Raw genomic sequence first — 26,100 nt, 5'->3', positions numbered from 1 at the left:
CAGCCAGAACCCCCCCATCCAGCAGAGACCTACACTGCCCCACAAGACACTCCAGGCTGGAACTCCCCTCCCCTGCCAGCCAGATCCCCATCCATCCATCTAGCAGAGCAACCCCTCCCCTAGCAGCAAAACTCCATCCATGCAGCAGCCTGTGAGACAACCCCTAGTGAAGAGAAGCATGCAGCCCCTGATATAACTCAAGAGGAAGCATAGAACAGCGATGCCCCTTACAGGAGGGAAGCAAGGTGTATGGACAGGACAGAGGGCTGCCCACTCACCTTTTAATCTGTTCCTCGATCTGTTTGACAAGCAACGACTCGCCCCCGTTCAGCCCAGTGGGGCCCGGAGCGGGGCCCAGCCCCAAGTCGCTGGGCTCCACGGTGCCGTTCAGCTCCACGGAGCAGCGGCCCAGGAGGGAGCGCACTCGCTTGGAGCGCATGTCCAGGATGGTGTCTGTGTAGCCCACTTCTTCCAGGTACCTGCGGGGAGGGAGAAAGGCGAACTGAGAGCAAGGGCAGGGCAGGACATCATAACACTCTCTGTCTGCGGATCTCCAAGCACTTTAGAGACATTGCGGGTCAGCAGTCTCTCCAGAGCCGGCATGGAAAAGGGACTGCTCCGGGTCAGCAAAGCAGAACCGACAACTTCACCCTCGCAGTCCTGTGCTCTCCCAGCCAGAGGGCAGATGCCACATTAAAGGGAACGTAGCTGCAGAGAGGAAGGGTGGGCCCATGGATAAGGCACAGGGTGGGGAGTCAGGAGAACTGGGTTCTATCCCCTCAGCACCGCCACAGGCTTGCTAGGTGACCTCAGGCAAGTCACTTGCGCTCTCAGCATCTCAGTTCCCACCCGGTGCACGTGGGGATAATGCTACTGAACTGATGGCTGGAGGACTGGGACACTAGTGCGTGGGATCCACATGGAACTTGAACTTACCACCCAAGCTACATATGGAGCAATGACAAATTCCTCACCTGCAAAGGGAGCGTTTGCTGCACTGTCAGGACAGATCCACCCTGCACTAACATCCCAAAGAAGATTTGACTGCTGAGGCGCCTGGGCTAGAGCTATGGTTTAGTCCAGGTGAGGTCATATAAAGAGGGGTCCTTCCCCCATGCTCTACGGCAGGGTATTTTCAACTAGCTATGCAATTGTACCCCATGCCCTGCCAGCTGCAAAGGCGGCAACCAAAAGCCTTCAGAGTTGATGAGGCCATGTAGTATTTAGGTTCTATGCTTTGTCAGAAGCGCCAGGGAGTCCAAAGTCTGGGCAGGGCATTTTTGAATCCTTGTGTATTTCAGAGACCAAAATAAATAAAACTGTAAGCCAAGTGGCACCAGAAAAGGATGATAAATAGCCAGAAAGAATAGTTTTGAGGGCTGTGAACTGTCCCTTTCATCTCAGTGGAACGTTAACTCTGGAACATACTGATGGCACGTCAAATGTCAATGCCGACTGTTTCATTGCTAATGATGTTATGCATCTCCACTGGAGTTGGATGAGTTTCATGGGGCTAATTTCAGGGGAGGGGTATAAGGGTATTCAACATGCCCCTCCTCAAATTTAAACACACTTGTGCAAAAGGGGGAGGGAAAGATGATGCAACCCCTCTGTGGCACCTTAACCCTCCCCTGGAGCCCCCTGTTATATTCTACAAAGCTGCTGCATGTTATCAATGCAAATATCTGCAGCACAACAGAAAGTCCAGCTCTGACAGAGTAAACTCAATTAAGCTGAGTATTACTAGCCCCAGACGATTCTGTACTACCAGAGTTGAGACAGTGAAGGGAATGCAGACCGGGGGGGGAGATTGAGACTGTGTAGCTTAGTCCTAGGATGCCTGCTGCAGAACTGAGGAGGATTGTGCCCCATAGCACATGGGATCTTGGTTACAAAGAGTTCTTAGAGGAATGGTCACTTGACTGTTAGTGGATAAAACAGAGGCGATCGGCAAGGTTTACGTTTGGTTCTTCAGGAATTGCTCCTCATGGATCAGCACCTGCCAACGCTGTTCTAACACCCGATTGTGACAACCCAGCTCCTTTAGCCTACGAGCTATTTTCTCTATGTTTAATCAGGATCTAATTCAATGGCACCTTGCCAGGTGTGGCCTCTAAGGGTACGAGGACATGCCCAAGCTAGCTTTGATCTAGCGAGATCAATGCTATGTCAAGTAACGATAGCAGTGAAGTCACTGCAGCACGGGCGGCTGCATGAGCTAGCCCTGCCCGCCTGGGTACATACTCGTGTGGCCACTGCCCATCCTGGGGCAACTTCATGGCTGTTGTTACTCAAGCTAGCTTGGGTATGTCTACACCTGCCGCATTCACACCTCCGAACTGCAGTGTAGACAGACCCTAGGGGCTACAGCAATAGAAATGTCACGTAACACCAGCTAGGGCAGAGATGAGAATATTCCCATTTGCTGCTTCGATAGCGAGGGTATGGGGAGCAGGGCACAACTCTTTTACCAACCTCACCTGGAATAGCTTGAGATTAAGACCATGGGGCCCCGACGGTCAAGGCTTTGCAATGGGTGCAGAGCGCAGGCATATTCCAAAAGGCATGGACCTGTACTGACAATATTCAAAGGAAAATCACCCTCCCCCCGATAGAAGTGCAATTGCCTCTGGGATGCAGCACAGCAGGTGTTTAACAGCACAAACCAATGCTGTCATACCCAACTGAAACAAACAGGGGAAATTCAGAGAGGCAGAGTGGAATTGTCCAGTATAGAACAGGCCAGGACACTGGGATTCATGCTCCTGTGGTAAGTTCTAAGAGCTACAATCAAAATAAATCTCGCCTGGAGAATCATCCTAGGGCCTCATCCAACTCCTCCTTTCCCTGTGCCATCACACAGCTCCCCATTCGCCCACTTTCCCCTGGGGGCTCAGCTCCTGAGCCTCGGCCCGTCCCAGGAGGCTCTTCATACTCACTGTCGGAGCAGCTGGCGCCCTTCTTTCCACACCAGTGGGTTGCTTTCCAGTGAAGTTGTTTCCGCTGGGCCATTGGAAACTGAGAGGACAGTAAAGAAAGGGTGTCAGTGACGCATACCCGGCATGGGGATCCCATTCTGGCTTCAGCACCAGCTTTTCCGTAAGTCACCCACGGCCCTGGAGCAGCCTCAAACCCAAGCCCTCACCTGTCAGTGCCAGGCTAACCCCTTGGAAAGAATCTAACCCTGAGATCATGAGCCCATAGTATCCCACATCCCAGCTATATGCAATCACAGAAATCACGTCTGTATCCATGAGCAGGGGACTGGGCAGAACATACAGGACACCGTGGGTATGAGAGCACTCGCATGGTACAATACCTGGTTCTGACAGATCCGCTCTCTTCTCCCCTTGGTTCGGTTCGGTTCCAAACTTCAGCTTGTGGTATTTTGACCTTGAACAAATGTGGAAAAGCGAAGTTTGAGGTGAACCTAAAGCAACTGAGGCAACGTACGATTGCCATATTACAGGGGGGAAACTGAGGCACAGACGTGTGAAGCAACATGCCTATGGTCATACAGTGAGTCTGCTCCGACCACTCCTCAGGGCTGGTCTACACTACAGGGGAAAATCGATCTTAGATACGCAACTTCAGCTACGTGAATAACGTAGCTGAAGTCGAAGTATCTAAGATCGAATTACTCACCGTCCTCACGGCGCAGGATTGACGTCTGCGGCTCCCCCTGTCAATTCCACAACTCCGCTCGGTTTGGTGGAGTTCCGGAATCAATATAAGCGTGTTTGGGGATCGATATATCGCGTCTCGATGAGATGCGATACATTGATCCCTGAGCAATCGATTGCTACCCGCCGATACGGCATAGTGAAGACGTAGCCTCAGAATGGAGACCAGGACCCGGGAGTCCTGACTCTCCGTGCACCCCTGCTCTAACCACCTGGAAATCCTTCCCCTTGGACCTTGGAATTGAACCCAGGAGTCACAACACTTGCTTCTCCGCTCTCATCTAGTCTAACCACTAGAAGGCCAATGCATCCTTCCAGACCAGAGTCAGACACTGACCGTAGTCTGGCCCCTTCATGATTCCCTAGGCTCTGCCCAAGAGCCAGTAACACCCCAGTGTGCAGCCATGTGTGTATATGAGCCGGGGGAGGGTGGCAGGAGGATGCGGGGTGGCCATGCACCCATCACGGTTCGGAAACCCTTGCAGCTGGATTCATGAGATGGCAGTAGCAGAAGATTTCAAGGGATCACAACTGATGGCTGAGACTTTCATATCCTAACCCTGGTGACCTAACAGACTACAGGGCCGTCTCTGGAAGTGAAGGGCCTTGCACCTGTTCTGCTGCTGGAGAAAATGAAGATGGGGGAGTCTGCCTGGGAGGGGAAGTTTCCAAGGATCCCCCAAAACGTGGGGAGTGAAAAGCAGGCCAGCCCACTCCCCAAAGCCACCGCTCTCCTGGGTGTTCCCATCTCCTCTAGCTGCCGCATTTCTTACCTCTCTTGCTTTAAGGCATACTCCAACATCTTTATCCTGCGCACAAGGTCTGTCTTGAGGTTCTCTTGGCCCTTCCTCTCTCCTTGCAGAAATGCCACTTGGGCCTGTAGGAACAAGAACCAAGCCCAAGATCAGTCAAGTCCCATAAGGGCTTGGAGCGCAGGTTGTTGGCTCATACCCATGCTGCCCTAATGTGCTTGGAGATCCCCAAACAGGAAGTGCTAGAAATGGGTAAAGGATGATTATTTTTTTACTTATTCCAGCAGAACCCAAAAAACAGTGCCAGTTACACCAGCCCCGCTGCTTGCGTACGGAGCCAACATTTCCAATCAGTGCAGGGCGTAGGCACTAATTTATTCAGACACTTTCATCGAGGATCTGAAAGCAAATCACCCCCTGTAACACAGGATGCCTCACAGCTCCCTGGGGAGAGTTGAAGCCATTATTCTCCATTTTACAGATTTACCAAGAGGCGCAGTGACCAGCCCAGAATCCCATAGATAGAAAAGCATGAGCAGAGTCTCAAATTGAAAACAAGAGTCCTCGTTCCCAGCTCCCCCACCACCGCTCTAACCACTAGCCCCCACTCTGGTCTATTCCACAGAAGATTTTAACCACACTTATCACCGTAGTATCTGAGTGTCTTCCAGCTGTGCACCATGACTACACATCGCTCATGTGGTGGTCTTTCCTCCTCTCCTCAGAGGGAGAAGCGCCGTGCAGTGGACTGTCTGGTTTTGATAGGGGTGTCTGTTTTCATTTAATATACAGGTACTTGTTGCTGTGTTTTTATAGAAGGCAGGTCGAAGAAATGTTCCTTGCAGTTGGAGTGGAAGGTGGTGAGGGTTACGATAAACCTTAGTTCCTGGGAGAGTTCGGGCTACAGTCTCAGACCACTCCTAGAGACGGCTCTGTCTCCCGCATGGACTCTCTCTACTCTTATTGTTGAGAGTCCATTGGGCCAGAGGAGCAGAGCAGTTGACCACAGCCTTTCCGGGAGCTTTAGATGATCTTTTAGATATGTTGGGCCCAGGCCACGTGGCATTTTGAAGATAAGGACCAAGACCTTGAACTTGATTCAATATGCTCTAAGAAGCCAGTATAGAGAGTGGGGGACAGATTTGATGTGCTCCAGCAGCTGTGCTGCTGAGGACACATGCTGACACGTTCTATACTAGTTGGAGTTGCCTAAATGCTGAAGTGGGAGTAGAACCCACTTCTCTAACTCACCCAACCCCACCAGAGGTGGGCATAGAACCCAGACATCCTGACTCCCAGCCCTGCTGCTTGACCCCACTCCCCCTAGGTGGGAACAGAACCCAGGAGTCCTGGCTTCCAGCTCCCTTGCCCTAACCAGAAAACCATCCTTCCCCTCCCATGTCAGTGCCAAAACTCTGATAAAAACAACAGGCCAATTTTCCTGCAGGTGCATCTCTGAGCTCAGTGGCATCAGGCAGCTAATGCCAGGACAGATTCAGCCCAAGGCACTGCAAGGCATCCAAAACACCTCCCTCTTCCATCTCTTTCACACAGCAGCAATCCAGTTAATTGCAGACCTGCTTGCTGCAGGGCAGCAGCTGCGAGGAGCTCACTCCACTTCTCATGCTCCGTTGCATTTGAGAGACTGCTCCACTCTGGACTGAGCTTGTGTGTGTACTTTCTCACCCTTCTACAGGCAATTTAAGCCAATCACAAAACGTTTCCATCACTTAATGACCGTCTGTTGGCTTAAGCCGCGGGAATCTGCACCATATGCCAAACTGCCTGCCAGCTCCTAAGGCGAGATTGCGAGCTGGCTCCACCATCTGCCAGCTGACACCTTCTTAAACCCCCTACCCCAACCACTAGTCTATTAACACAGATTTTCTGCTTATTAGCCGGATTTCCGGTCCGACATGCTCCCATCAGTCAAACCCTGTCCCAGCAAACAGTGATGCTAAGTACCTGTTACAGATTCATTTCCGATCATTTAACTCATGGCATATGCCCAGCTTTCTGAGCTTCTAACATCAGCTACTTGTGCCCAATGCTCTAGGATAGCAGAGTCGAACCCAAAGGAGCACTGTTGCCATCTATGCAGGGATCATTCCAATCTCCTCCACAACCTCTCTCTCCTGCTGGCCATGTACCTGCTCAGATGAACCTGGAGCCTTCTCTGGCTACAAGAATTGAACTAGCTCAACTCAGCCTGCCTTGGCATACCAGATCACCGTGCAAGGATCAAGACTAGAATTCCCTTCGCAAACATAACCGACCTTAGAGTACCACCATCTAGTGCAGTGTTTCCCCAAGCACTGGGTCACAACCCCCATGAGGGGGAAGTGAGGAGGATCATGAGGCATTGAAATTTTTATTACGATGTAAAGCAAGGAAGATCTCTCTCGCTACCCCACTTCCCACATCCTCTGACCCTTCAAGGTCAGGTGTTCTCTGTCGAGCTCTCGAAACACACACACAAATCAATTACTCAGCCTCAGTACCAATATATATTTTTAATCTAACTTTTATAGTAAGCGGAAGGGGGTGGCAAAAAGTTTTAACTTCAGATAACAGATTGCCAGCTTGCAAAGGCTGAAACTCTGGTCAAATGGAACACACACAGGACTAGGAGTCGAGGAATCTGAAGCCCTCGTCCTAGCTCTGCCACTGACTCACAGGGACTTCAGCAAGGCCCTTCCCATTTTGGTGCCTCAGTTTCCCAATCTGTACAGTATGGGTAATGATACCAACCAACCTCACTAGAGGTGAGGGGTGGGGAAAGAGCACTTTGCAGATGGAAAAGGTCTGTGCCAACCACTGCTCAGAGACTGGGTCAAGGAACACCTTCCAGTGTGTGCCCGTACACTCATTCCTAAAGAACTTCCACTTCCCACAGCAACTCCTAGGGAACCTAACTTAACACTATAACTTCTTGGCCTGCTTAACCCTATGTGAGCTCTGGGGAAGCATGAAAGTCATAGAGTTTGCTGGATTGAGACAAAGATTCTTGGCCCATCACACTCGACCCCACAAACCATCCCGCAGGTTAATGCAATCACTTCCAAGGAGCCTATGACCCACAGGGACTGCTTAAAATACTTCACAGATCTTACTAGGTTGAAAGATTTCATGAAGGCAAAAATGTTCAGATTCCTACTTCTTGGAGTCCACATGCACACTGGCCAGCTTGAACTATTTTTTTAAAGGCTGAAGCGTTGAAGAAACAACTGTGCAGTTCTAACAAAGATGACATCAAAGTATGCGAAATAACATGCAGGTAACCAAGGCTACAGCACACTTTGAGTGCCTGGTGTAGAATAAATAATTCCATGTAGGAAGGGGATTGGTACTTGACTTGTCAGACTAAGGAAGTTCCCTGGTTAAGAAAAAAAAAGTTGTTAAGATGGAGTTAAGACTGAGAAAGTATTTGAAGAAGGGAAAATGTGAAGAACACTATAGTTTTACCTAGTCCTGTAGAAAACCAAGGAACTCCAAGCTGAAGTCTAAAATCAATCAACTGATAATTTCCATACAGGCCTTTCAATTAAGATCCCAAACAGCCTTAACCCTGTTCACTTGTATGTCCCATTTTGCGTGTCTGCTATGAAAGGTCTGAGTGGAGATAAAAGCACAGCAGTAACACAAACTGCTCTCTCTGACAACACATACCTTGGAATTTCCACCAGGAATGTGGGAAACTAGACAGGCCTAAAGCAATGGGACTTTATGGAAGGACTTTTAGTATACAACTTTTGAATCAGAATGTCTTAAGCCATGCCCACCTCTTACACTGCCGAAGCCATGGGTTTGTGCGCTGTAATATACGTCCTTTCCTAGGAGCAGCAGGGCCAACGTAAACGTAGAGCATTAAAATGGGCGCCTTTAGTGGAGCAATAGAAAGTTGCACTGAAGCATGGATAGGCCTGTGCTACAGTTAGCAGATGAGGTCTGCAGGAAGGCCAGAAGTTGCAACCTTCCTTGGGCAACAATCCAGAAGCTCTATTATGCAAAGGTTTCTTTGCAAATGCTGCCACATACACCACTGAGTGGCCAATTCATGCACCAGCTGCACTGGCACATGAGAACGCAGGTGAAACCCACCGAGTAATACATGATCACTAGCTAAATCTGTCTCCGTAAGGATGTGTAAGCGAGGCACAAGCTGAAGTGATGCAGTTAATATTGTTTGATGGACTTTTCATGTGAATTGCCAAGCTATCTTGAATATTTATCTGGTCCGCATTACCACACTATCTCAGTGCCACACAATCTTTACCCATGAGGGAGGGCAGTGCTATTAGGCCCATTTTACAGATGTGGAACTGAAACACAGAGAAGCAAAGTGATGTGCCTAGGTTCAAACAGGATGTTTGGGGTGCAGCAGGAATTGAACCTAGGTCTCCCACAGCCCTGGGTAGGGCTCTAGCCGTTGGCCCATCTTTGCAGCTGTTTTCACGTTCCCTCTTCCACTGCTTCTCATCATGCTCTTCCTGGCTCCTTCCGTCTCCCCTGGAGTCCCAGTTGCCACAAGGATGCGCCCAGGATGCTTACAGACACAGAGGCTGAGCTCTGATTGTGCTTTTACGTGCTCCTCTGCCACAGCGCTCCCTACCCACAGTTATGAAATGTAGGTGGGCAAGAGGATTTGTGGTGGGGTTAATCTCCTCCACTTGGCTTTTCAACCACATCCCCGCTCCCTTCAGTAGCAATGCACATTTGCTGTGGCTAGTTAACTCCAGTATCACTGGCTGGGTTCAGAATGCATTGCTTGTTTCCTAGCCCTCATGATAATTCTCTTTCTCTCTCTTCCAAACAGGAAAGGCTGAGGTCAGAGCTGGCTGGATGAATCCGAAATCTAAGCAGCTGCAGGGAAGTTAGAGTATACGCATATTATACCAGGCACAGACAGCTAATAGCTCCCAAAGATGGTTCCGAAGCATTCTCCTCAAAACATGCCCTTGTTACCTCTAAGAGAAATATCCCAATCCTCTTTCCATCATTCTTCAGCCATTAACCACTCTCCTGGGTAAATGTCAACATCAGCTCTCTCCAGAGCAAGTCCCTCCTCATCCCTGACACTGATATCCATGGAATTACTGAGACCAAGCAATGCTTCCCTGTCTCTTCTCACTTGAGAATGAGATATGGTCAAGTCGTCTCCGCACAGGACTAGGAGCCAGAAAATCTCAATTTCTACTCATGGCTCTGACAGCGCCCACAAATACAGAGGAGTCAAGTCACTTCCCATCTCTGTGCCTCAGTTTCCAAATCCAAGAATATTGAACCAGTCTCATGGGGAAGTTACAAGGCTTAATGAGTTAATGTTTACAAAGGGGGACAGACAGCACCACAGAAGTGTTGAGCACATGGCAGCATACTCCCAGGGTACCTCCTTCTTGAGATTCTCATTGTTTGGGCTACAGAGCTGGCATCAGAGTCACAGCCAAGACTGCATCCTAATTCTTTTCTGAAAGCCCCATCTCATCTTCCTCTTGCTGCTTCCTCTTCTTGATCAGTTTCTCTTTCTCCATAATGCTGCTGCTGACTCACATGATTCTCCTCCCTCAGACCAAGGCCTCGTGCAACCTGCTACCCTCCCACCTGTGCCCCTGGACACACCTTCGATTTTATAAGCAATTCTCTATGGTCTTTTTCCTGTTCCACTCATAACCCCTCCTACACAACTCTCCTCAGCCTCACCCTGCAGACTAAAGCCATCTCACTGCTCCCCTAGCATCCCAATCTCATTAAAACTCTCCAGCCAGATTCGGTCTCTCAATCCCTGCATATTCCTTTGCCTGGATACCTACAACTCTGTCCCATTCATTGCCTTTCACTCCCCTGCTCACATCAAACCCCGCTGCTTGTCCCACTTCAATTCTCCTTGCTATACAGGGCAGCTATAAGCCATCGTATATACAAGCACAGACCCCAAAAAGCAGTTTATGCCTCAGGTCCAACCAGCTATGAGGATCTGGAAATCTGAAACATTTTCTAGGGATGCCTTACAGCCTGCAGCATCCAGCACACATGCGAGAGGCTGGCATCAAGGCCTGACATGATAAGCTACTGCTCTTCACCTCTTCCACCTGTTCTCCATGTGTGAGCAGAGCAACAAAGTGAAGTCAATATGATGTGGCCAATTTTGTTTGTCTCTCTCCTGTGATCTACAAACCCATCAACGTTCAAGGGGGTAGTAACTCTCTCACCCAGGCGCTGATGAGTACCACCATTCATTCAGACACCCTTTCCCAAGGATCTGAAAGGTCCTCGGCTCACCGCCCTTCTCCACTGGTATTTGGGAAGGAGAATTCTCTGCATCTGAGCTGTGGTTTGGGACAGGGCATTCCCTTAACATCTTCAGCGCTTATTTCCATCCCAACCAATTCATCCCTCCAACCCTGTGGAAGTGAATTCACCTGAATTACTAACCCCAGTTCCACTGGCTGTGGCTATTCAGAGAAGTTAATACACTCAACAGCCCTAGCTACTACTCAGGGAAATGTCCATCCCTGGCCGCTGTCAGCATTGTTGTTTGGAGAGGTTCCCATTTCCTCCCATCTCTAGACCTACTCAGGGAGAACAGCCCTGCTGATCTTCATGCCCTATTGAGGGAGATCACAGTCCCCAGTTCCTTAAATAGTATCTCAGGAAAGCGTCGTTCCCTTTGCTCCAAACACCAATAACCAGGGAGCTGCTCCTCTTGACCAGACCCATGGAGGCTATTTAGGGAAGTGACCCCCTCCACGGTCTCTATGAGGTGTCCCGCCTCAATTCTCTCTCCCCGCCCCCCACCCCCTAATGGACTGGATGTTGCCTGTGCCCTCGCCAACAACTCCTTCCCTAGTTGCTATAGGGTTGACAGATGCATGTCCTCCCCCATGCCCTCACCCCAATTCCTTCCCTAGTCCCTATTGGAGGGCGATGGCTATATTTCCCCCCGTGTCACCTCAACTCCTTCTTCCATTCCTCTTGGACAGCAGCAGACATTTCCTGGCCTCTGGCCCAACATTCACCCCAACTCCATTGCTTGCTGCTATCGGGCTGACAACTGCATTTCCTCCCCCCCGCAAAAGCTCATCCCAACTCCTTCACTGGTCACTATGGAGGGAACGACAGCCATGTTCCTCCCCCATGATCACCCCAACTCCCTATTGGAGGGTGACAGCTGCATTCACCCCAACTCATTCACTCCTTCCCCATGTGCTACGGGGAGGCGACAGCCACGTACCCCACCTCTCACACTCACCCCAAGCCTCCTCATACTTTCTGGGTCAGCAACAGCCACCAGCCCTAGTTGTAAATAAGAGGGTCCCAATTTTGGGGGGAGACACCCAAATACCTGCCCCACTCCACATCTTCCTCTAATCTCTCACCCCAACTTCTCCTTTCAACGACCTGGTCTCTCCCCAGGCCTAAGCCTCCGCCCCTATGGGGGTCCCCGATCCTGGGGGGACCTGACACTCCCCCGTCCCTCCCTCCACGAAGGGGTCCCCAGTACTGGCGGGGGGTGCCCGTCCGCCCACGGGAGGTCCCGGTCCTGAGGGGACCCTGACACTCCCCCATCCCCCCACGGGGGGGGCGGTCCGGGGGGGGCTCTGACCCCCCCCCGGGTCCTGTCGGCCATTTCCCTCCAAGATGGCGGCACCGGCGGAGGCAGCGGTGGCCCCGGTAACCGCCCCCCCTCCCGCGTCTCCCAGCGCCCCGGCCCGGCCCCGGCACCTGCAGCTCGGCCCGCTCGGCCTCCCAGCGGCTCTTCTCGGCCTCGAAGCGGGCCCACTCGTGCTGGATGTAGTGCAGGATGCCAGGCAGGCTGAGCTCGCCGGGCCCGGTCCCCGCGGCCGCCCGACCCGGGGCCTGCGGCGGGGGGGGTGGCGGCTCTGCCCCCGCCGGGCCCGGGGCCTGCTGGGCCCGCACCAGCACCCGCTCAGCCTCCATCATGGATCCCGGCGGCTGCCACATAGGGAGCCGTGCGGGGGGCACTTCCTGCCAGATACTGAGCCGCCAGGAAATGGGGCCCGCGCCGCGGGACGGGGGCAGGGAGGGTTCCCATGGCAACGGGCCCCTCCAGGTAGGCCTGATTCCCCCTGAGCAGGGGGGGTTCCCATGGCAACGGGCTCCTCCAGGTAGGCCTGATTCCCCCTAAGCATAGGGGGTTGCCATGGCAACAGGCCCCTCCAGGGTAGGCCTGATTCCCCCTGAGCAGGGGAGGGTTCCCATGGCAACAGGCCCCTCCAGGGTAAGCCTGATTCCCCCTGAGCAGGGGAGGGTTCCCATGGCAACGGGCCCCTCCAGGTAGGCCTGATTCCCCCTGAGCAGGGGGGGTTCCCATGGCAACGGGCCCCTCCAGGGTAGGCCTGAGTCCCCCTGAGCAGGGGAGGGTTCCCATGGCAACAGGCCCCTCCAGGGTAGGCCTGCTTCACCCTCCTACTGTTCCCCCAGCAAGGAGAAGGATTCCCATGGTAACACCCCCTCCCTACAGGCCTGCTTTATCCCACCCAGAGCAGGGAGGGAGCAGTTCCCAGGGCAACCCCCCCGCCTGCTCTCCCCCACACACACACACATCCAGACACCCAAAACATCCAAGGAGAGGTCCATCCAGGGAGGGGTTCCCATGGCAATGCCCCTCCCCGACTGGCTTCACCCCCCTACTCAGAACGGGCTGTGGGGGATTCTCATTACACTGGGGACCCCAACCAAGTTCCCCCTAGAATAGGGTCTCTTCTCACCCCTATCCCGAGCAGACAATGAGAGTTTCCCGTTTCAATGGGGGTCTTGATCAGGCTCCTTCAGGACAGGCCTCTCATCCACCCGTAGCAAACAGGTAGCGATCCCCATGGCAACAGGCTCCTCACCACTGCATATCTCACCCCTCACCTCCACCCAGGACTGCACAGGCCACCCCATTGACAGGCCACCTCCTTCCCAGATCAGTCTCCTCCCCAAAGTACTGTTCTCTCTGCCCCCAGGGCAGATCCCTTCTTAGCACAGAGCTGAAACTTCAGTCTGGTTTGGATCAGGACAATCAAAGCCTAACTCATCTCCCCAACCATACTGCTGGAACATTTGGTCCATCACCTTAGCTCCATAATGGCCCCTATTCAGAGTAGTCACTGTCCCTTCCTCTCAACTATTCAGGATGCTCACCATCTCCTTTCCCCTTCTACCTTCTTGTCTAGGGAAATTGCCTGCCTTACCCTAAATCCACCACTGGTTGGTGTTCAGGTTTATCAGTGTGCTTTACCTGTCTTACCTAGGAGGACTCACAGGGCTGCTTCCAGAAATCTTGAGATTTTTGGCTGTGGCAAAGGACCCAAGTCCAGAAGCTATGAAATTGGGTTGGAATAGACATAGAGGAAGCAGAGACATGGGACTCTGTCCAGACATCCTTGAACCCCACTCTTACACAAATTCACTTACATTCAGGCATCAGTCATTTCCCCGATTTAAAAATATATAATGTGATGTGAACTTTTTTCTTCTCAAAAGCGAGAAACTAGGAGGAGGAAGATGTAGGTGAGTGGAAAACCTCAGGCATCTTGTTTACAGCCTAGAAAGATGGCCATTTTGAGTTAAAATAGAGACAGACCTTTCAAGACCATTGAAATCGAAGGCCTCAGGAGCGTTGCTGGAAGGAACAGAACACCGACTCAGAAGCTAGGGCTACGAAGCCTATGATCAATGGTTGTTGATTGAATCCCACTATGTTTTATGGCGTTGTGCATTGTGATATGTGTGGAACTCTTACTTGGGGCTTTTGTTTCCTGGTGGAACCTAGGCAGGCGGAGAGGCTGTGGTCATAACTGTCGGGGAGCTGTTTGTAATGGCAGTCATAGAGTCTAATGGTTTGCTTGACTCATCTTGCATAACTGAGCGGGGGATTTTGACAAGGAGCTGGGAAAGGAGACCGGAGCCAGAAACACACATTCTGGAGTGCTCACTGATGTCACATTTAACTACAAATTTTGCCTTATGGAGTACTTTGCTACAATGAAGGTTATTTTCCTGTCAATCATTTTATGTTCTTTTTTACTTCTAGTTCTGGTGAAAGAGGCCAGATTGACAACCCTGGAGACATCCCCACAAGTACAGCACAGGCAACTAGAGAACCAACTCCCTTAAAAACGCACTACACTGGGTGCCTTCTTCCTTCCCTAGAGGGACACAGTTTAGAGGTAAGAGGGGGCTCGCTCATTCCTTTGTCTTTGAAGCGGCTTCCCACCTGGCAACCAGTTAGTGCCAATAGGGATGAGGGATTGTTGATTTTTTTTTTAATGTGGACACACGTCCACTAGGAGTTGGACTGAGCCCCCTAACTCATTACACACAGGCCAGCGTTTAATGCTATATACTAATAAAATTCCAGCTGATTTCTTCTGGAAACTTTGAGGATTGGATCCCTCTTTTCCAGTACCTTGTTTCCAAGAGTGGGCAGAACCACCTGCTTTAGAGGAAAGGGCAGAACAAACCCTTAAGTAGAAACTTGAGGAATAGCCTAACCATAGAGGAGAAATTCCCCCCGCCGTCCCCGTGAAAGGTTTGTGTCTGCCCAGAAGCAATGGGGTTTATATCCTATATATATATATATGAGATTATACATATAGTATATATAAGTAATATATTACGTATACCCCTTTTTAACCTATCTAACATAACTATGAACATTCTTATTATCCATATAAAGTTTGACTCCAGAAGGTAGGAAGGGTTGGGTCTGAGGTTCTGTTCCGGCCCAGCTTTCTGTTTCTGTTCCACTTCCTTATTTCTGTCTGAAAGGAAACAACATTTTAAAAAAAAGACAGGGCTGATGAAACACTTTCTAGGTCTTAATTCATCTGACCTGTTTAATTTCTCCTTTCAGCGTCCCCTTTCTCAGAAGAGAAAGGCAGGTAAATATGCTTCCTGCCACATTTCATCTGGATTTTGTCTAGCCTCTCACTCTCATCCTGTCTGTTCCTGGACCATTGTGGGGTAGGATTGTTTTAGGGGTGTCACTGGTGTTCTGGCATCTGTAGGAGGGAGTCAGGACTCCTGGCTTCTACCATTCCCAACTCTGCTACTGACTCACAATGGGCAAATCAGTTCCCATCTGTGTGCCCCAGTTTCAGTGGAGATAACAATGCCTCTCTCCCAGGCAGATTGTGGAGCTTAGTTCATTAACATCTTTTAAGAACCATGTATTGAAGGTGCTAGAGCATGACAAGGGATTATTGAGTGCCTTTTAATATAGCTTTGTCCTTTCCAATTTTACATGGATTCCCCCCACTTACACACATTGGGAATGGAGCAGAGATTAATGCAATGGCTTTTTTAACAACTTCAAGCTTATCTAAACCCATCTTCTTAAATGCTGCTTGACACAGGATCCCTTTCAATCCCGCAAAGCAGCAGGGGAGGAGACTAAGGTGGGTGGTGCTTATAAACAAGTGATTAAAAAAACTAAACCCATGCTGACAAGATTGCAAGCAACAGAACAGCTACAGAGCCGTGGCTTAACAATGCAACCAGCCCACTAGTGGAAAAGCTTTCCTGAGACCAGGCTTCCCTTGCATGCTGAGAAAACTCAACTTCAGCCTCCTTGGGGAATCGTAGGCTTTGTCTACATTGCCAATTGAATGACAAAACTTTTGTCATTCACAGGGGCTTAAACATCCCCACCATCCCCACCCCCAAAGACAAAAGTTTTTCCAGGGCAAGAGGCAGTATAAATGGCTGGTTGTCAGCAGGAGCGCTCTCCTGTCAACAATGCGAACCATACTCATAGGAGGTAGAAGTATTTTGTTGGCAAACAAATGGCATTACGCTGCCCGACTTTTCACTAAAAGTTATGTAGCGTAGACAAAGCCAGAGATGTTTTTAATTCTGAGGGCAGTTCATCTTTCAAGTGACACTACTGCCTCCTCTTTTAATTCTAGTCTATAACATACAGTTTTAACAGCTGCCTTAGATCACTGTGGCTAGGCTACTGCCAGGGGCGGCTCTAGGCATTTTGCAGCCCCAAGCACGGCAGCTTGCCTGCGGAGGGTCCGCTGGTCCAGTGGCTTCGGCGGACCTCCCGCGGGCACCGCCGAAGCCGCAGGACCAGCAGACCCTCCACAGGGATGCCTGTGAGAGATCTGCCAAAGCCGCAGGACCAGCAGACCCTCCGCAGGCATGCTGCCGAAGACAACCTGCCTGCCGCCCTTGCGGTGACCGGCAGAGCGCCCCCCCGTGCTTGCCGCCCCGCACACGCTTGGCATGCTGGGGCCTGGAGCCGCCCTTGGCTGCTGCAGTCCAAGGCAGAAAGGAGTCTGGTTTAGTACTAATAAATAATTGTTTGCGCTTTTCCAGCATCTTCTGCTTGAGGAGCTCCAAGTGCTTTATACACTTAAATTAAGACCAAATCTGTACTGGAAAAGGTTTGCTGGCATAGCTAGAGATCAGATTAGATGATCATAATAGTTCCTTCTGACCTTTTAATCCATGATCTTGTGCAGATGCATTTTATGCTGGCAAAAAAGTGCTTTTGCTGGCATAGATTATGCCAGTTCCCTGAGTGAAATAAGCAATCGCAGCATAACTGTGTCTACCTGAGGACTTTTGCCAGCATAGAAATGTCATCCAAAAAATCACTTCCCAACCCACATTACTATCCTGGCAAATGTTGCTAGTGTAGAGCTCTCCTAGCTGAATCTCCCAAAAGAAGGTGGGGAGATAAAGATTCCTGCATTTTATAGCCAGGAAGATAGGTGCAGACAACTCAGGAGTTGCGTCTAAGGCCACGCAGTGAATCAGTGGCAGAGGTGGGAATGGGATGCAGGAGGACACCCTGCTCTGACCACTAAGCCAACACTGACTTCCAGCTCCCCTGATTGAATCGCTGCGTGACATTTGCCTCTTTCTAGGTTTGGTTCCTAAATTCCTGCATCTCGAGGCTGGAGCAGCATTGAAGAAGCACAGTGAGGCACAGCAGCTTTAAACTGTGTGGCTGCTCCAGGAGCTCGCTGACCTACTGGCTGGAGAGTAGCTTTAACTAAAGGAAAGTGATCGCATTGTGAGCTCCTAAACCCTCCAAGGCAACAAAGGAAATCTGCCTGCTTGGCTTCCTTGTTTGAGCATGGTTATCACTAGGAATGTGCACAACTCAGGGATGGGGGGACGATGTTGGTTACTTGGATGCTGCAGCTCAGCCAGCAGAGGGAGTACAGAACACTGCTTCCTCAAAAGTCCCACAAAAATAGGGATTTCTGACTTAGAATCTGGAGGATGTTTCCACCCCAGGCTCTATCTGTTGCCGTGGGTCTCATTCAGAGCTTTAGCTCCTTAACAATGGGATTGGAGGCGAGCAGCTGCCACGAGCCATTTGCTGAGAGCATCGTGGTAGATTAGACTTGAGCTCAGACCAGAACCCCCAAATGAGACACCCCCAAACTTTGAGAAAGTTCAGATCTGGGTCTTAGCTTTGGGGCTTGGGGTTGTCTCATGCGACTTGGGACGGAGATCCTGGTGATTAAACCTACAGGGTGTGGGGCTATAGTTGCATTAACAGAGTTCTCCTGGGATGCAGGGTGTGTTACTGACAGACTGGCTCCTTAAAGAGCAGAGCGGTATTCCTAGGGCTGACGAGAGAAGGAGTGAAAGGGTGGACAATTGTAGCAGGAACTCAAGCACATGGGGACCCCCCCCAAAAAAACCATCTGTGTAAATAAAGCAAAACGGAAGGAGGTGGGACCCCAGTGAACATGATGTACCAGAGCCCCAAGTTGTTTTCAGCAGGCCTGCCTGTAACAGTGCCCCCAGGTTAGGAGGGCAGTTGGGTTTTCTTTTCCTGATAACTGGGCTTTTGTTGTGCAAGGTACTGTGCTCTATGTTGCCCACCCCTTTCCCACCAGGGGAAGGTGGATTTGCAGAGAAATTAGTGCTTAAAATGGACACCTTGATCCCCCTGGGGAAATGAGCAAGCTTGATCCAAACAAGATTAAATAAAGCAGCCTCCTTGACATGGCACATCTGTTGTTCTGGGAACTTTAGCAGTTAATGCAGGTTGAGAAGCTGTGTGCAACGATTCAGAACTTTTGGGTGGTCTCCTTGCTCCTATTTTCCCAGCAAGACGGAAGCTCCAGGTGCCTGAGGAGCAATCCCGAGTTCAGACATGCCTACAATACTGAGGTCTGTCCTTTCCACTGGCTGCAGCTCCTTTGGGAGTGGCAGTTCGGTTAGCCAGTTCCAACCTGCACTGACTGGCTGGCTTTGCTCCGTAGCCGAGCTGTGCTGATAACCAGCCAATAAACACAGACTGAGAGAGGCTCAGACTGGAATCTGAACACCGCTTTTGAGGGAGGGACTGGGAGACAGGACTCCTGCAGCCTATTCCTGGTTCTGCTACTGACTGGGGAAACGGGCACAGAGTGGCAGTCACTTGTCTAAGGATGCACAGTGGTTCAGATGCAGAGGTGGGAACAGAATACAGGAGTCCTGAGTCCCTGGCCCTTCTCTAGCCACTAGACCAGTGGTACCCAACCTTTTTGTGGCCAGTAGTACATTCATGTTTTCAGAAGAGTGTGGCGGGCACCAACAATTTTTCAAGGCTTATTTTGTATTTGTACATTAAATAATACAAAAAACCAGCATATTTAAATAATGTTTTCACCTCTTAGCTTATCATAATATATGAATCCAGATTAAAACTGAAGAGAAGTCGTGAGGACAGAGAACACCGGTGCCCGCAGCCCCGGAGTACTCTGTCCCCATTAGGCGCAGGGCCCCAGCTTCTCTCCCCTGCTCAGCACTAGGCAGGCCCAGCACCTGCCGGGAACAAAGAACAGCATGCCCGCAGCCTCAGTTCTCTGTCCCCGGCAGGTGCAGGGCTGTGGCTTCTCTCCCCTGCTGGGCACTAGGCAGGCACACATAAATGCCCCAGCAAGTGCCATGGCGCCCACCACGTTGGGGACCACTGCACTAGACCATGCAATCTTAGTGTGGGACAGTGGAGAGATTTAATTTAGAGATGCCCTCGGGTGAACCTGAAGAATCAGGGAACTGTGTTTCTTGTGGCAGTCAGCTGGGGGGAGCATCTGTCTTTAATCGGACCATTTATTTTAAACCCTTTGTTCCAGCTAGTCTAGTAGCCCCCACTCCAATTATAGGATTGGGGAGGCAGCCCCTGAGCAGTGGACGCAGGCTTTCCTTAGCCGCAAACATCCCTGGCACTCACAGTCCATGTGAATTTCTTTCCAGGGTGACCAGCAAGTGAGCTGTGTTGGGATGGGTGAGCCCAGAGCCTCCTGGGGAAGCAATGACTGCTGGCTGCCTTGTGCAGAGACCACAGCCACATAACATCATTCCCCAGGTGAACAGACCCAGCTGCCTCGCAAGATGCGCATCACGTTCTGTCAGGGGGTCCTAGCGCTCGCCATTGTCATCAATCTGCTGATACTGTACTACGTCTCAAGGCTGCAGCAGCGGATGTTGCACAGACACAGAGACCATGTCCAGCCTAGCTCCCGGCTGCTGCCTGTCCCCCAGAGGCCTGGGGTGACCATCATCATCAGGGAGTTCGAAGACTTTGAGAACTACGTCCCTGATGTGGTGCAGTCCTTCCTGAAACAGAAGCCGGAGCAGCCAGTCATGGTGGCAGCAGATACCTTGCCGTACCCTCCGCTTGTATTACTGGATGCTCCCAACGTCCAGCTCGTGATCCTCAAGCCAGCCCCTGACCAGCCTGCTCATGTGTGCAGGCCTGAGATGTACGTGAAGACGGAGTATGTGGCCCTGGTGCCTGATGGAGTCAAGGTTGATTCCACAAGGCAGCTGGATCGTATGTTAGAAGAGTTCAAAGCCAACCAGGGCAGAGTTCAAATGGTGGCAGCACCTGTGCAGTCCCTTGCTCCCCTCCAGTGCTTGAACCTAAAGGTCAGCCTTAGAAAGTGGACTGCCGAATACAGCATAGCGCCATCCACCAGGCTCTGCACAGCTCTGAAGGGAGACGCCGTGATTCTGCTACGCACAAAGGATCTCTTCAACCTTTCCACTCCCTTGGCCAAGCCCTTGCTGACCTCCCTCTTCATCCAGACATCGCTGCGGGACTGGACGGTCCGAATCCTTGACGTCTCCTTCTCCTCAGCCCACCAGCCTCTGCTCAGCTCCTCTCACAACCAATGGAAGGCAGAGAACCGTGCCAAAGCCAGCCGGCTGCAACTCTTCCGAGACTTTGGCATCAAGCGGGTTCTCCTGGAGGATGGGAAGCAGCAGTGGTTTGGGTGCAGCAAAGACACGCCGCGTTGCTTCGGCACCGTCCATGATGATACGCCGGAATATCTGTACCAGAACCGCTGGACCCCGCCTTGCTGTCTACAGGCCTTGAGGGAGACGGCAAAGTACGTCATCAACATCTTGGAGACCTCCGGGGTGCGGTACTGGCTGGAAGGCGGGACGCTCCTAGGAGCTGCCCGACATCAGGACATCATCCCATGGGATTATGACGTGGATCTAGGGATATACCTGGAGGACATTCCCAACTGCGACCTCCTCAGGAACGTAGAGTCTGGCTCCATCGTGGACGAGAAGGGCTTTGTTTGGGAGAAGGCCATCGAGGGCGACTTCTACCGTGTGCAGTACAGCGAGCACAACCACCTGCATGTTGACCTCTGGCCCTTCTACCCCAAGAACGGGCTGATGACCAAGGACACATGGATGGACCACCGGCAGGACATGGAGTTCCCGGAGCACTTCCTCAAGCCCCTGTTACCCCTGCCGTTTGCTGGCTTCACGGCTTTGGCTCCCAACAACTACCGGAGCTTTTTGGAGCTGAAGTTCGGCGCAGGTGTGATTGAGAATCCAGAGTATCCAAACCCAGCCCGGAAGAAGCTGGATAAGGGGAAATAGGCAAGGACTCTGGCTTCTACCTCTGCACTGGGGCCCAAGAGAGCATCAGACTCAGAGGCCCAGGGAGCAGGGATCTCTCTCTTGAACATATCACTGATGCCAACAGGTGTGAACCATGCTGCTGCTAGGGGAGCTGTCTGCTCATTGCTGCTAGTACGGCCCACTGAAGCCAGGAGAGTTTACGCTCACCTTTGGGGCTGGGGGGATTGTCCAAAGGGCTTGTGGCCATTTGGAGGTGAGACACTTTGAACACAAAGACAGGACAATTAACAAAGCAACCCAGGGGAGACCTCATGGAGATACTGCCTCAGCACGTCTCCCAGACTCACTGGGTCACTGGTGGAACTCTCTGCTTTCTAGCAAAGGTCTGCAGTTCATGAATTGGTTTTGGGGCTGCTCTCTGAGAGGATGTGAGAAGCCACAGCTGTTTTCGATCAGCGGGAAGAGTACCAACTTAATGCCTGTCCCCCTTGCCGCCTCATTTAGTGGCTAGGGATCTGTTACCCATCTGAGGCTTAAAGTGGGGGGACAGCTGTGGGGTCACAAACAACTTCAGGCTAACTAGAAGGAAGCACCTGAAAAGGGAGATTAATTAGTCAGTGAGGCTCTGCCCTGCTTTGGGAGACTCTGAAGCTGCTGGCACTAGAGAGAGACAGGAGCTTACAATCGATGACAGGCGGCAGCTGGGGATCTACACCGTAAGAGAGGGGGGAGGGGACTAATTGATCCAATAGGTTCTGTCCAACCCTCTTATCCATCACTGTAACATGTTTAGCTTGAACCGCAGCAGCAAATGGGAATTTACTTGCCTTGCCTGAGGCCTAGGCCTGAGAGGAAGCTTGACAGCGAGGTGCAGCTGTTCAGTATTGGTGATGCACTTTGAGACCCATCCTGCTCTCACTGAAGGTCTTGCGAGTTCAGCGATCGACTTCGGCAGGGCTCAGAATAGAGTCTCATCCTAGATTTGCAAAGTGTGGTTCTTATGATGACTGGCTGTAAGTGACCCCAGAGAATCAAGAGCCCAGCATGGGATATTGCAGACATATTTATAACCACAGCTGGTTCTGTTTCACGCCTTTACAGCAAGGTCTTTTACTTACCCCTTCAAAATGGTGCAGTCCCACGGAATCGAGGCCCAGCAGGTAGTTTGTGGGAGGATCTGCAGCTCTAGAACATGGGTCTGCTGGTCCCTGAACGACTGCTGCATTCAGACAGCCACATGAGAGCTCTGGCTGAGCAGCAATCCACAGGCTGTGGGCCCAAGCACCACAGGATGTGCTCCCAGAGTCCCTGATTGGTCCAGGCCCCCTGCTTAAGCCTGGAGGGAACACCAGGAAGTTGTGAAAGGCAAATCCCCCTTCCTAGCCTCTCCCCAGCCCTGCTGCAGCCCATTCCCTATCCTGGCATTTGACTGCAGCTCTGATCCTCGGCTCTGGTTGCTGGCATCTGACATTGGCTCCACCCCCTAGGCCTAGCTGCCCATGCCCGGGTTGAGGAAAAAGGAAAGGACAAGGTGACGATCTGTACAGCCAGGAGTTGAAATGTTCTCATGTAAAGATTCAGTGAGATGTTTCGGTTTAGTTTAAGCCTTCCTGTTATAGCTCTGGGAATCCAAACAGGGCAGCGTGGGATTGGTGTGGGAGAACGAGGAACCAAAGCTGCCTCTAAACAAGAAGTGAAAATGACCAGCCACGTTTTGTTGCCCCAAGCTGAGCAAAGTGTAGAAACGTAACTAAACTGCCTCCACAGTGTAAAGGAAATTGAGTTTATTAACCCTTTGTTTTAGTCATGGACGGCGTCAGGAGTAACAGAAATGCGAGAATTTAATAACAAGGAAATCTCAGGCATTTGCCCGTTCGTCAGGGGAAGCATCCAAATGTGAGCTAGGAGACCCAGGTTATATTCTCTAACTCCCTGTGTGACGCGTGGGACAGCTTACTTCCTCTCACCTGTAGAATGGAGCTAATGATACTTCCCTCCCTCTCCCACGGGGAAGCATGAGGCTTGCGTCATGTGTGTAAAGCAGCGGAGCTTCAGCTGAAAGGCAAAGTTCTTAATATAATTTGAATACACTTCTAGAAAATCTGGTCCAGCAGCCAGTATCGCCAGCCCCACGTGCTTAAAAAGTGGCGTAAGACTCGTGAGATTTTAAAGAATAGTAAACGTTGGGTTCCTTTACTCTGCTTTCTGGTTATTAGGCCTTTAGGGGGCCCTTGGATCAGGTTTTCAAGCTTTTCTGTGCAAGTATGAGGGACAGACACTTTTTTATTTTTCAGTGAAACATGAGATTTTCACCCAGTCACAATTCCTGGAGCTGCGGATTCAGTACAGTAACTCCTCACTTATCGTTGTAGTTCGGTTCCTGAAAAATGCGACGTTATGCAAAATGATGTTAAGCGAATCCAATTTCCCCATAAGAATTAATGTAAATGGGGGGGTTAGGTTCTAGGGATATTTTTTCACCAAACAAAAGACATTCTATACACCTACAGTATAAATTTTAAACAATTTCAAACAGACAGTTGAATATTGTACACAGCAATGAATGACTGTGAAGCTTGGTTGAGGTGGTGGGATAGTTCCCAGGGAATGCCTTGCTGCTAAATGATGAACCAGCACTTGGCTGAGCCCTCAAGGGTTAATACACTGTTGTTAATGTAGCTTCACGCTCTACAGGGCAGCATGGACTGAGGCAGGAGGGAGGAAACGCAATAGATGCAGAGCAGTAGCTGCAAACACTTCCCTGCAAAAACTGAGCATGATGATCCCATGCTCTCCAGCTGGAGTGCACCACTCCCTCCTCCTGACAGCGCATGCATGGCTGCACAGGTGCTGACCTTCCAAAGTGCATTCCCCCTTTAAGTATGCTGACCCCACTTCAAGTATATTATCCTTTTAAGCAGATCAGACAGGAAGCAACAGTTTCCAGCAAGCTCCCCATACCCACACTGCCTTGAAGTCAATGGAAGTTCTGCCTCAGGAAGGACTGTATACCTAGTCCCTTCGTTTGCGGAGTTCAGGACAAAGTCCACCAAGGGGGTTATTTTAAATAATCATTAAACTCAAAGTGATTTCCCCATCTGATTTTCTTGGCATCTCCTGCCATCTGGTTCAGCCTTTGTTTTGATCGCATATGGGGCTGTGAACAATGTCAGAGAATCTCAACCTCCTTGAATTCAGATCCTCAAAATATTTAAGCACCTAACTCATTAATTTCAGTAGAAGTTAGGAATCTAAATACTGTTCAATGATAATATCTTTCACTAAGTCTTGGAGCACTGGGGAAGTTCCAGAAGACTGGAAGAAAGCTAATATTGTACCAATATTTTAAAAAGGTAAATAGGATGACCCAGATAATTATAGGCCTGTCAGTCTCATATCAATCCCAGGCAAAATAGAGTGGCTGATGTGGGAGGGTAATATGATTAATGCCAATCAACATGGGTTTATGGAAAATAGATCTTGTCAACCTAACTTGATACCTTTTTTTGATGCGAAAACAAGTTTGGTCGATAAAGATAACAGTGTTGATATAACAGATTTCTTGTGAGGCATTTGACTTCGTACCTCATGACATTTTGAGTAAAAAACTAGAAAGCTATAATGAATTAAATGAATTTTCAATGAATTAAAAGTTGGCTCACTGATTGGTGTCAACATGTAACTGTAAGCCAGGAATCAGCCTTGCACAAGTGTATTTAATGTTATTAAACATTATTTAATGTTTTTATTAGTGACCTGGAGGAAAACATACGTTGCGGATAAAGTTTGCAGATGACACAAAAATTGGAGTGGTAAATAATGAAGAGGACAGGTCACTGATAGAGAGCGAACTGGATCACTTGGTAAGCTGGGCACAAGCAAACAATAGGCATTTTGATATGGCTAAATGTAAATGTGTACATCTGGGAACAAAGAATGCAGGCCGTACTCCCACGATGGGGACTCTAGCCTGGGAAACAGTGACTCTGAAAAAGATTTTGGGCAGGGGGACAGACAATCACTTGAACATGAGCTCCCAGAGCAATGCTTTGGCCAACAGGGCTAATGCAATCCTTGGATGCATCAGCAGGGGAATCTTGAGTAGGAGCAGAAAGGTTATTTATTTCCCCTCTGTATTTGGCACTGGTGTGACCACTGATGGATCCTGTGTCTGGTTCTGGTACCCACAATTCAGGAAGGATGTTGATAAACTGGAGAGGGGTCAGAGAAGAACCACGAGAACGATTAAGAGATTAGAAAACCTGCCTTACAGCGACAGACTCCAGGAGCTCAAACTATATTTAGCTTAACTGTTGCCTGACCTATTGATTGTTTATTAATTATATTAATTAATAATTCCCCATTAACACTCTGAGGTCTGGTAGGTTCTTATCTCCAGCGCCGGCCCAATATTATTAAAATGAAAATTCAGTTGGGAACCCAGGTGTGCTCGGTTGCAACACTCGCATTCGTTTTATTAACACGACTAGTAAAATTGCAAACACGCCAAGCCAGCGAGATAGGTTGAGATAATACAGAAAGTGCATTTGAGCATCTATATACTCGCACCATCTCTTGCTGAACAGCCTGAAGTGTTAGTTATTATCCTCGTCACTGTCACCAGTGGTCGTAACCCTGGCATCTCCCAGGAGTTACATGTCCCAAGAAACTCAGGCCAGGATACAACTTCTAAACGGTGTTACACAAACACCACACTGCCTAATGTTCAGTAGGGGCTTCTCCCCCTTGTGGGGCCCTTCTCCCATACGCTGCTAGCCTGTTTACCTCACGCTTATTAGCATATATGCCAATTAGTAACC

At 50.3% G+C, this 26,100-nt stretch overlaps 2 protein-coding genes across 3 annotated transcripts in view; one reads left to right on the top strand and one right to left on the bottom strand.

Annotated features, from left to right (window-relative positions):
* The window catches only part of STRN4 (striatin 4), a 28,277-nt gene extending 15,803 nt beyond the window's left edge, over positions 1-12,474 (bottom strand). The window contains exons 1-5 of one of the 2 annotated variants that reach the window (XM_032797982.2): positions 12,158-12,474; positions 4,457-4,560; positions 3,320-3,393; positions 2,940-3,018; positions 279-479 (exon numbers count right to left, since the gene is read on the bottom strand). In XM_032797982.2, the coding sequence (XP_032653873.2) occupies positions 279-479; positions 2,940-3,018; positions 3,320-3,393; positions 4,457-4,560; positions 12,158-12,397 (698 nt within the window). In that variant the 5' untranslated portion in view covers positions 12,398-12,474. The remainder of the gene's footprint in view (positions 1-278; positions 480-2,939; positions 3,019-3,319; positions 3,394-4,456; positions 4,561-12,157) is intronic. The other variant, XM_032797981.2, reaches the window with a different exon arrangement.
* A 2,000-nt stretch (positions 12,475-14,474) lies between these two features.
* On the top strand, positions 14,475-25,028 carry FKRP (fukutin related protein). Its single transcript, XM_032797983.2, has 3 exons — positions 14,475-14,610; positions 15,297-15,324; positions 19,652-25,028. The coding sequence occupies exon 3, from the start codon at positions 19,790-19,792 to the stop codon at positions 21,296-21,298; it is 1,509 nt and encodes a 502-aa protein (XP_032653874.1). The 5' UTR covers positions 14,475-14,610; positions 15,297-15,324; positions 19,652-19,789; the 3' UTR covers positions 21,299-25,028.
* The last annotated feature ends 1,072 nt before the right edge of the window (positions 25,029-26,100 follow it).

The sequence above is a fragment of the Chelonoidis abingdonii genome, chromosome 11 (assembly GCF_003597395.2).
Source record: "Chelonoidis abingdonii isolate Lonesome George chromosome 11, CheloAbing_2.0, whole genome shotgun sequence".
Taxonomy (NCBI): domain Eukaryota; kingdom Metazoa; phylum Chordata; order Testudines; family Testudinidae; genus Chelonoidis; species Chelonoidis abingdonii.
The sequence above is the reverse complement of the archived record's forward strand: the minus strand, read 5'-3'. Positions and strand labels throughout refer to the sequence as shown.

What these genes read in the sequence shown, in the direction of transcription:
- FKRP (XM_032797983.2), top strand. Translation starts at nt 19,790, where the DNA reads ATGCGCATCACGTTCTGTCAGGGGGTCCTAGCGCTCGCCATTGTCATC.